This window comes from Mya arenaria, chromosome 13, assembly GCF_026914265.1.
Source record: "Mya arenaria isolate MELC-2E11 chromosome 13, ASM2691426v1".
NCBI lineage: Eukaryota > Metazoa > Mollusca > Bivalvia > Myida > Myidae > Mya > Mya arenaria.
The window spans coordinates 21,510,334-21,522,831 of record NC_069134.1 but is presented as its reverse complement, the minus strand read 5'-3'; the positions used below and the strand labels follow the sequence as shown (position 1 = coordinate 21,522,831).

Genomic DNA, 12,498 nt, shown 5'->3' with positions numbered 1-12,498 from the left:
CAACATCACTGGTCAGTTTTGCAACAGTTATAACAGAGAACACCGGAATGGAGATGCGGCTGCTTGACTGTTAAGTAGTGGACAATCCTGCCTTTTTGACATATTTTGAACTTTCCGTGATTAAGGGACACATGTTTGATTCGACTGGCTAATGATTTCGTGCACACGGCTCAATTATCTCATGCTCACGACTTAATTATTTCGTGCGCACGACATAGTATCTGAAGTGCGCACGACTTAGTTTCTCATGCACACGACTTAGTATGTCGTGCGCACGAGATAAACAAAAAACAAACACATTTCACCTATTTGCCACCGTATTTATATGATTGAAAGGTTAACAACATAATATCTCTTATTTGGACCATTCATTATTTTGGCCACATTACTGCATATGCATATACGAACTAGGATGTATATGTCTGATCCTAAACTACATGATCGAGTCCCTTTAACTTCAAAGAATACAATTTTAGAATACTTTTTATTGACAATGAATTTTTACGTCTTTTAAAATGCTGCTGTGTGTTTTCACAGTGACGGTTACCGGGATGTTGCCTTCCTCACTAAATATGTTAAGGGAATGCACTGCGTTGGACTATGCTGTCACTAACCGATCAGACATTGACTTTGAAAAATATTTATACTATACCTAATTCCACTTCCGGATAAACACTGAAAAACGATTTTGTTGTTTCTCCAATTACAATTCATAAAAGACAATTTGTACGTCAACAAACCCATAATCTTGCAAAATGGGCGACCGTTACAATATTCACAGCCAACTTGAACATTTACAATCAAAGTACATCGGAACCGGTCACGCCGACACAAGCAAATGGGAATGGTTGACGAACCAACACAGGGACAGCGCCGCTTCGTACCTCGGGCACTTCGACATGCTCAACTATTTTAGCCTTGCAGAAAATGAGGCGAAAGCACGTGTGAAATTCAACATGCTGGAGCGAATGGTGCAGCCATGTGGCCCACCACCAGAGCGCCCGGAAGACTAAAATTGATTGAGGAAGGCTAAAAAAAACTCAGTTCATGTTCTTTTTAAAATTTTAACCAAAGGATGTATGGAACTGTGTCTTACAGCTGTGTGCATCATATGCAAAGTATTGAGGAAAATGAAAGATAGGAAATTGACATAACTAAAACTGAATAGTCGCCTGACAATCTCAACAACTGAAGGAAATTATCAACTTTCTGCAAATTAATCATATTTCAACGGAATTATGTTGGCTAGATGATGCCATTTTAACATTTTGAAATATATGACGATGCTGTAATGAAACTGTTTTGTAGAATATAATTCTGATAGTTTTCATTACACTGTAAATGCTTTCATAAGTAAATTCATCAAAATTTGTTGTGTAAAGTTGTCATATCCATTGTTTTATTATGTCATTCATAAATAAATGTAGAATGTGTGCATGTGTTATTGAATGTTAAAAAAAATAAAAAAAGTATACCAAACACCCATTATTGTACCAAGGTACTTCCTGTGAAAATGGTAGAATAACATTATGCTATTCAAAATTGATTCCATGTTTCCATGTCTTCAAAATGATAAAAGATCTTAAAAAGTAATTTTGGGTGGGTAAGCTTTTTATACTCGCACTCGGGCCTTGCCCATTTTGAGAGAAGAAATATATCTTCAATGGTTTTCTTAAGGAACAATTTTCAATATTAAAAAGGCAAAATCACTTCATAGAGCTAATGAACTATTTGATCTTTTTATGCCCAACTGAAGGAAGGCATATATTTATCGCACTGTCTGTCCATCTGTCTCCACTCAATATCTGTAGTACACTTGGGCCCAGGGACCTCAAACTTGGTAGGCAGCTTGACCAGCAGATGAACCCTTCTGATTTTGTGGTCAGTTGGTTAAACGTCAAGGTAACCTTAAGCTTGAAAGCAGTTTCTGGTTGATGAACTGAAGAACACTTAAAAAAAAGAACCTCAAACTTGGTAGGCAGGTTGGTCATGGCCAGCAGATGACCCTTTAGCAGTGTGTTGTTCCTAATGTCCACTGTTCATGGTGTTTGGAGAGAGCGTATCTGGTTAATATTAAACTATATATTCCAGCAGCGTATATCAATGGTGATCATAAATTGTATCAAATTTCAATGAATAATGGTGCACTTAATGTCACCATCCTGTATTTTGGCACTTACCAATAAATTATTGATAAAAAACATAAATGCTTTCACATTAAATAGTATTTTCTGAGTAGGGTTTAATATCAAGTGAACTTTTGAAATGTAAATATAAAGTCAGAACACCATAATCATTCATTCCTTCATGCCATTTTTGCAAAAATTCATCAATTACTCTTTGTTTAAACAATGGAATGAAAACATCAGCGTCAACATTTTCAAAAACTTATAAAAATCCATACCTAGCCAACATTTACTGTACGTTAGCATAACAATTTGGTTATTTTTCAACACCAAAATAATTATTTAGTATCAAAGCCTTTAATATAATGTTATTTGTTTGATACCAAAACTTAATTTTTCTAATGGATCTATTTATAAACATTGAAAAACACCATAACTCTCAATATACGGCAGCGTTGCTAGCGGATTGTCATCTACCAAATAAAGTTTAACAAAATTTAAGATGAATATTTTCTAAAGGTTAAATTTTACTGATGACCTAAACTTCGCCATCACATGAAACAATAAGGGATACAAAGGCATCAAATAACTAATGCTACCCTTGGCATAGTATCATACTTTCAATGCCTTTCCATGCAAAGCCTGTGTATTAAGGTTAAAATTACCACTATATTATAATGTAACTCCAAGATTCTTAAATTCTATTGATGGTGTTGTTACGCATAAATACATGACTCATTTCTTTTTAAACCACTTCTTTTTTAACACTACTATGTTCGTCATAACAACATTTACTTTACAGCCCCTGTCTGTACAAATGTCTATCGAGGTTTGTGGATCTTAGGTTTTGTGCCTAGTGTACGCATATCGCCTGCAAACAGAAAATGTATGAGACATAAATCATTTATGTCTATGCCATAATAAAATTGCTTCAAGAGGTTTAGGAGCTTATATCACAATTACGGCTCAAATCTTTGACTTTGACCTTGAGCTGATGCGCCTGTGCGAGGTTCCTGCATGTTTGTGTAAATATGATAAACATTTTACCCAAGGTTCCTGAAAATCCTTCAAAGGGTTTTGGAGATTTGATGCTGACATGAAATCTTTGACACAAACCTTTCACCTTAAACAGTGACTTTGCTCTGTAGTGGGTATGTGAACATTTGAGAATTTTAGGGGTTTAAGCGAAACAGAGTGGAACCAAAATCTTTGGCTATAACCTTTGACCTTCAACTGTGACCTTGACCCTGCTTGTTGTCTCAAGGTAGTGAACACTTGACTACAGTTGCATGAAAATTTTCAAGGAGTTTCAAACCTTGATCTAGCTTTCCTGTCATCTGAATTCTGCATTTAGTGTGGATGTGGTGAACATACACACCAGTATCATGAAAAACCTTCAGGGGTTTAGGAGATATTGAGCGGACATTTACATGTGACATGATAAAATTCATACTAAAAACAATGTCTCCCCCTGCAAAGCATGGGTGGGGACATAACCATCAAAGAATGTTTTAGTTTGGTAAACTTATCTTTGGTGAAAGTAAACCAAGAAGTCTGGACTTTCTTTGTTTCTTTTATTGAACAAGTCATTCCAAGGTAACATTTATTTCTTCTTGGGCTTCTTAGCCGACTTGCACCAATACATTTCCTCATCTTGCATATAGTTATGACATTGTAATCTCCGTAAAATATCAAATATAACAGACAACAACAAACACATACGTAGTAAATCTTCACAGAAATTATTAAATTGGGATTTCAATTTTCAACTGAATTGCTTTTAAACAATCCATGACACAATAATGCAAGCACATGTACATCTGAGTAGACAGCAAAATCTATATAAAATACAATGTACCATTAACAATATCCTCATACATTGTGATATTCTTATTGAAAAACAATTTTACAGGAACATAAGGGGCATGCTTGTTTTACAAAATAATGCCTAAAAAACACAGATCTCATATAAAAAATACTAACTAGATAAAACTTGAAATGCCTTGGTGGTTTACAACTTCAAATATATGTAAGTTATACTGTGATAAGTTAATACAAGGTTTCAAAGCACATTCTTTGAATTGCATTCCAGAACATCACATCCATTCTTCACTTTATAGCAGTCTGAATTCTGTACAGCAGTCATGAACTATACTCTCTTTAATTTCACTTCAGTATTTATGTTATGAACTTAAGTAAAGAATTTCAATCCTCTTTATTTCAGTCTAACTATTTTAAACACAGAATCACATTGTTGTACCGGTATCCCAGATTCCTTCAGTCTTGGCTCTCCTCACTATCAAAGTCACTTTCTTCCAACTCTGAGTCAAACTCTGAATCTTCATATTGGTCTATTTCATCTTGTGACACATGAACACGGTTTGCCAGTCTCTTGTGCTTGTTCAGAAGTTGTTCAGGGTTTATAAGTTTCTCAGGTCTTGGCCCAGCGTTAAAGTCTACCACTAGCGGATAAATGTACTCTATAGCTGACTGGACGTTCGACACTCTAGGAGCTGAAAAATAGTTCATTTCACTATATATATATATTTTGCCCTCTACCAAAGAAGGTGAAAAATTAGGACTAGCTTAATTCCTTTATCAGATTAGCTGCTATAATGGGTAAAACATACAAGGTGAGGAGCTACTGAATGATACTCCTTTTGGGAAAGACTTGCCTTAAAAATTCGAAACCCAACATTTTTCAGATAGAATCTGACAACAAAACATGGGAGATGTAACAATATCAGCTTATTACTTGACATACCTGTGACAGTAATACTACCAGTAGAAAATATCTTCAATGTGGCCTTGGGATCCTTTATTTTGTATGTTACCCCAGGGTGAAGCTCCGGTTCATAACTGAAAACCAAGAAAGCTGTGTCTTTATTTCTTTATCTTCAATCAAACATGCCCTTAAGGATACATGATTGTGATCGATTTATATTTCAACTTAACTATCTCAATGCAATCTCAAATACTTGGAATAGGGTGAATACCAAACATATGACATTAGGAATCATCATTGAAAGCTTAATGGCTCAAAAATAAATAAGTAAGAACTTGCTAAAACAAGAATTAAACCACAAACAAAGGGGCCTCTGGGCTATAAATTATTTCCATGTCAAAATTATATCTAGAAACACATCTTCATGAACAGCATCAATTTGAGAATGTATGAGAAGTTATTAATGCATGAACAGTAAGAAGAATGGGTTCTATATTAATACCGTTGGAAACCCCATGTACACTTTCATGTTCGGCTTCATTGAGCACCCTGGGATATTTCACAAGAATAATCTTGAAAGCATGAATAATTAATGAGACAGTTTCATTTGTGCCGTACAGGGACCCCTTAGGACTCTTTGCTAATACAATTATATATTATTTAAATATTAGTGTGTTCTTCTCTGTATTTAGTAATAAACCCCCTGTATTATGTCATGGATAACAGTCATTGAAATTAGACTTTTGGTTGAACAAGCCCGAACTCTTATACTATTGCATCAAATTTTTGAACAAGCCCTGCCATATAAAATTCAGAAATTGAGCAAGCCCGAAAGACATTTTAATTAAACGTTTAACTGGTTCTCAAGCAAAGAGCCACTAAATAATTTCTGAATTTGGTGTAATACAAACCCATATGTGATATAAGGATATTTGAGTGCAATAAAACACATCAAAAAATTAAGTTAAAGAGTAATAACTTGTATTATGCGATTTCAGTGGAAGCAGAGTTTTCTCCACAACATTATCAATATTCATGAAATTGAGATTATGTCAGTCAATTTTCCTGCTAATGGAGTGTTAACAGTATAAAGTACTGAAGATCTCATATTTAATGCATTTTTGAATATTTCACTTTCACCACCTGAAATACCAACACTAAAACAATACCTGGCTTCCTTGTGTTCCCTGGAGAACTTGTCAATGTTGAGACAGAATGGAAGTGAACATGTGCCCAGCACATTCACTACACGGAAGTTGGTAAACTTGACTTTGTAGCCCATCTTCTGTATCTTTCGGGCAAACCTGCGTGCTGCTATCTTTGCATCTTCTTCACTGTGAAGTAGTAAATAATCAATATGTGAAATTTTAAACTGATATTTTACAATTATAAAGCAAATTAACACGACAATATATTAATCACTCTTGTTGGCATGATGTAATGCAAGTGTTGTCTTGTGTTTTGGGGGGAATTTGCCCGATATATGGAGTAAATGGAGGAAACCCTCTTTTCAAGTTTGGTGAATTCAAAACAAACAGTCAATTAAGCTACTATTTGTACGAACTGGTGTACAACAATAACTTTTCAGTTAGTGTAGTCTTCACATAATTAATGGATACACTATTTTGTACACAATTATCCTTTGAGATTCAATGAAACGAGATTCAATTGAAACATTGATCAATGGAAACTCTATACTTGACCTTTGAAAACACTTGTGACATAATTTTAGCTTTTAAATAATTTATCCCAAGTCTGAACCAAGAGCATGGCAGAGCGAGTGTCTATGCTTGTCTGTTGTTTTTAAGTTGAAAAATGGGTCATAACTCAACAATTGTTAAAGTCACTGTTATCCGCTTTACTGTACATGTGCGATTTGTCTCCGTGAACTCGTGTACCAAGTTTCGTTTGAATATCTTGACTTATTTTTAGTTGTAGCAAAGGTTACAGTTTTTGAACTGATGGTATGACAAAACCTTAACTTTTCTTTGAAAAACAGACCCAACAAAAAAAGCCATTTATAGTAATAATATAGTAGTTTGGGTTTATCATAAAGAACTTTAATCAGCATACCTCATGGCTCCTGTACAGGTAATTTTCCCTGAGGACCACACGCTCGCTGTTGTCCTGGGACGACGGATTCTCATGTTCAGCATCTACAAAACGTCCACAGTGTTATTATTTTGAGTAAACAATTCCAGAAACAACAACAATGAATGATAAACACTGAATGACATTCTTAAAGATCAAAACTGAATATATTTACTAGGTAAACTGAGCCTCCATTAATTTGAACATTAAATTGACTTAAGAGGTCAATATCCACTTGTATAATACAGTACAGGGCTTTTTTTTTTTTGGGGGGGGGGGGCTCTTTGTCATCTAATTGACATGCATATATCTATATACATATTATTTTTTCCCCCTACTTTGTGTCCTCTTAATCATAATCATACAACAACTAGCCTGCAATGTGCTATCACTAGAATCCAATTATTACTCATGTTTATGTCATTGTCTTTATGACACAACAGTTCTCTTAATTATGTTCAGAATAAGAAATCAATGCTTTACAGCATTAATTTGAAATTTCCTTTTACAGACAAACTTTGGGCACCGGCTCCCTTCCTGCGAGCTGAGCTGAGCTGAGAGACAGACCTTGGAACCAAATCAGGGAAGCACAAAAGTTAAAAAATAAAATAAAATTAGGCTTACACCATGCTGCCTGTGGTATTCTACATTGGACCCTTCCATCGCGATCTTCTTCAGGTTAAGGTGGCACTTGGTTCCAAAGCTGCACACAACGTTACTGATGCTGATGTCCAGGTTAACCTCCACCTCAACTGGGGCCTCCGCAACTGCTGGTTCCTGCAGTGGCATCATCTGTGAGGCTACTGGCTGATGATGGTGTGCAGATTGCAGTATAACTCCTTCCGCCATTATTTAGATTTAACTGATGAACTGAAGAAAAGATTAAATATCATTTGCAAGAGGTATAAACCTGTTTTAGTTATACGGGCTTTCTTTTTATAATAATCATAAGCTAGGCGTGTGTCATTAAGGTTCATAGTTATAAACTGAACTTACTTAACTAGCCTGAATGATGAAATTCTGTAGGATTGAAACAACTTGTAATTGTCATTTTATGCACCAGTCAATTGTAACCACGCCCCCCCCCCAGGTCCGGGGAATAGCGAGGACTTTGACTTTCGGTCCAGCCAACCCCTGGTAAAATCCCCGCCTTGCGGGAACAAACCGATGGTCTAATCCCCGCCAAATGCCCCCACACCCCAGGCAGCCTAATTAAGGTCCATTCCCCGCTATAATTTGTGCGAGGACAAAACCACCACATTCACCCGGCACTGCGGGGCCACCTGAAAGGTAAAAACACGGCCCATTTCCACGGCTATCCTCGGTATACCTCCGGACCTGGGAGGCCATGGTTTCAATTGACTGGTCCATTATGTGTGTATATATATATATATATATATATATATATATATATATATATATATATATATATATATATATATATATATATATATATTGATTGCACTCATTTTTATCAATCACTAGCACAAAAGCATGGAAAAAACACAAAACATATTTCCACTTTAAAAGCTATTTCCCAATAAACCCTGTACATTTACTGATGATGTCACATGTACTAAATGGCGCTGATAAGCCTTATTTGGCTCTAGTAGAAATGGGCCTTTTTACTTGCACTTTTGTTACACATGTATGTTATGCCGGTTTTGTTATTATGAGAGCTGTTACAGAGAAAGCCACTCAACTATTCTGCCGCTTTCACTTTTAGAGTTGCAAAGTTTCGCCATGATCACTGTAAAATATAATAACTTACAAAACCATAACTAATTTAAGTTGAATAATAAACGGCCTTATCTTGCATTATGTTCAATAGTATGATGGCTGGGTGAAAACTCTTGTATAAAGTTCAATGCAATACATAAAGAAGTTGCTGAGTTATTGACCTACATGCAAAACCTTGACCGGAATTATTATATTGAACAATCAGGGCCATTATTTGCATTATATTCAAAATAGTATTATCAGAACTTCATTAATAAAGTACATTTGTTGGTTGGATAGTTGGGAACACATATGAAAAGATTCAATTTCATGCAATACATGATGTATTTGATGAGATTATGATAAAAGGTGCTGACATGCATAACCTTAACCAAGGTGAGATTCTAACACTGATGCTTGGAGTTTAAGAGGGGAACCCGATGTTGAACTCTGTCAAAAACATACCTACCTATCGCCTCACTCTAAATAAAGATTTGTTTCAGACAGTGATTAAAAATAAATCTGGAAATTTGCTGTTTCAGCAGGCCAGGAAAGATAGATTGGAGCTACAAAAGCGGCATCTGTCTGAGGTAATTATTAAGATTAAGAATTGTTATGATATCTCTTGAAAAAAGGCAAGCATTTCAACTTATTTCCCATCTTTTGTTTGGCGTCTGTAAATAAACTTTTAAGAAAGTACAGATTTATAATTTTAACATCAAACCTTTGACCAATAGTAATTTGGGGGGCATAAATTGAGATTTTGTTCTGTTATTTAAGAAAGAAGACTCTGAAAGACCACTGTAACTGATTTTTATATGAAATATGGCCTGTGATAAAAGGATCTAAACAATATGACAATGTATTGTCACCCTTGGCCTCAAACATGTAAGGGCGAACACTGTTTCCAACTGACCAATTATAGGTATCAAGGTCATCATCATTACTCTCTGACTTCTCCAAAATACAATTGTAAATTTACCTAAGACTTTTCTAATTTCACTTCTATCTAATTAAACCAGTTTTGTTTGCATTTTAAACACAATATTGTCTTTAAGAGTTGAAACTGTGTGATACTTATTTTACAAAACAGTAAATAAATTCCTAGATATGTCAAATTGATAATCATATACAGGGTTTCTGCCTTGATATTTTACATTAGGCATGTCATATTGTCAGAAGTATTTTGCACAAAACAAGCATTAAACAAAGCTTCTTCTGACACAGACAACAATTTCACATATCAAACTTCTGTAAAAAACAGCTCGAAGTTACCAGTACCCTTTCTGTGTTCTTGAAAAACAGGTTTCAATATTTGTATACGTATTTTCCCGACTATAAGGCGATCAGCTTATAAGACGACCCCCCTACTTTGCCCATGAAATCTGGTGTTTATGTATCGACTCGTTTATAAGACGGGGTAGATTTTTAAAGAAAATCCAGCACTTGAAATTCGCCAAGTATGTGATAATGTTCAAGCTTAACAGTCAAATATCAACTAAATTTGTTCAACTGCTTGGGATTATTGATTTTTATTTTTCGATGGTATTGTATGTTTGAACCAGCCTAGAAGCAATTTTGGGATTTAAGTGGGTTCATACGGTATTTGATTGACCTATTTAAATACAAACCATTGCAGAGCATCTTTGATCTTTACACAGCTCGTGCTGTGACATCACAAATTGTACTGTTTGATCTGCAGCCGACAAACCAACAAATTCCATTACATGTGTTCATGAGTTATATTTATGCAAGTGTTTGTTTGGATTGCAGTTGATGGGACTTAAATTTTGGGTAATAAATAACCATTGATGATTGCGGATAAATTAATGTAACGATTAATGAAATATGTATTGAAATCTGCTAGTTACATGCATGTGCATGATATATGCAAAGCCTTATAGTAAGGAAAAAGTAAGGTTTTTATACGACATAGAAAATATAACAATGCTTTTAAAAAAAAAAAATTGTCAAAATATTTTTATTTTAAAGGTAACAAAATATGTCTCCTGTGAAAAACAACGTGTTTGGACCGATAACATGTGTTATATTGAGTGTTCATCGTAGCGAAACAAAGCAGATCTATGGTTGTTCTTAATCCGATGGGTGTGATCGTGTCACTTTTATTGGGGTGTCATCCACAGACAATAAATCAGCCAGTTGAATATTTTATGTTGAATATTCCTGATAATGACTCTATTCTTTATGAAATTCTTATAGACTCGCCTATATGATCCCCTCCTTTAAGGTTCAAAATCAGGACCAAATTTCACCGACTTATAGTCGAGAAAATACGGTAGGTAATTAATTTAGTTATATTAAAGTAAAGGTTATTTAAACGTATAAAAATGGTACGAAAAAACATAAAAAACATCAATAAAAAAGTATATTGGTACACTTTATAATAATTGTGAGCTGCAATTGCCCTTTATGTATAAACCATTGTTTTAACATATTTATGTTTTAGGAATGAACAAAAAAAAACTAGTTTTATTGGATATTGACTTTTCATGCACATACCTAATATCAATCAACATATAATTGCAATTTGCATTGTTTTTATGTTCTTATATAGAAGTTATATGCTTGAACACAGAATCTAAATCAGAGACAAACCCAAAATGGTGACAAAACAATTTTTAGGAGATGATTTGCCATATAAAAAAAATGTAAAATATCTGTCCATGTACAATCATTTGACTAGCGTATGTCGGTGCAATTAATGCATATCTGTAATAAGCCCACCAGCATAAGGCACATCAGACTTGAAAAGCCATAAAAAAACCTTGCTGAAAACCTGATGTGGTACCACCAGATAGTAAACAGGATGTTTTGACTGGCCCGTCATGTGACGGGTGAGTTGTGGGGTTCCCAGACTGAAATGAAGGGCAGATGTTTTCTGAACCTGAAGGTGAAGACACATTCAGACAACAGTCAAATATCCTGACCAAGACAAGTGTATCTTGCCTCTGTAAGAACAACTCAAGACCCAGGTAAATATTCCAAAATGGTCCCTATTGCATGAAAACCTATTTAGGGTAAAATAAAGTCCACACAGTTACCACACAGTTATAAAACCTACGAATTAATTGTGGGTAAGCACTACTTTAAAACATGGTCAAGATTGGGACATTCCCTTGTGGTTGTTTATTCCTGGTGTACGATACACTTGTACTGAAGATACAAATTTGGAAATTCATGCCGCGAAAACACATTTCATTTCAAATTTAAATGGCAAAACAACACCCTTGTTTCAAAATGACAGTAACAGACAACAAATCTATTTGGTATGTACCTATTTCAATCACAAATAATATCCTTTAATACGTCTTTCTTATGCAGTTGGAATTCTGTTCTTGTAGAATTTAACAAAGATCCAGTCGCCAGCCATTGTTTGTTTCGATGCGCCACCTATAACGGTTACATAACACTAGACTATTCACGTGCGCTACATTGCGCAGACAAGGTCAGGGGAAGAGGTTACATTCACAGGGGGCAGAAACAAAATAGTTTTTTTTCTAGCCTATAAAGTAAATTTAAACTATACTTCACACACGCATATATATATATATACTGTATAGGCTGTATCGTGCGCTTGTTTCCAATGAGGAACTATTGAAACGTTAAATGGAGTTTCAGATGTTCGCTTTCCGTTATCAATGGTTTGTTATTTTTAATGTAGATTCTTATCAAAATTTTATGGAAAAAGGTATACACGTGTTCTAATTAATACAGCATACTTTGTTACAATTATATGGCTTATAAACAAAGCGTTTAATGGAAAAATCTGGTAGTATCAAAACGCTTCTATACAATAAGAAGAAAATGTCGTTGAGC

General features: G+C 34.9%; 1 protein-coding gene across 1 annotated transcript; it reads right to left on the bottom strand.

Annotated features, from left to right (window-relative positions):
• Positions 1-3,686: 3,686 nt before the first annotated feature.
• Positions 3,687-12,070, bottom strand: LOC128214954 (TATA box-binding protein-like 1). The gene is made up of 6 exons (XM_052921677.1): positions 11,957-12,070; positions 7,567-7,812; positions 6,925-7,007; positions 6,021-6,185; positions 4,891-4,985; positions 3,687-4,639 (listed from the first exon to the last, which is right to left on the bottom strand). The coding sequence occupies exons 2-6, from the start codon at positions 7,789-7,791 to the stop codon at positions 4,404-4,406; spliced, it is 804 nt and encodes a 267-aa protein (XP_052777637.1). The 5' UTR covers positions 7,792-7,812; positions 11,957-12,070; the 3' UTR covers positions 3,687-4,403.
• Between the last annotated feature and the right edge of the window lie 428 nt (positions 12,071-12,498).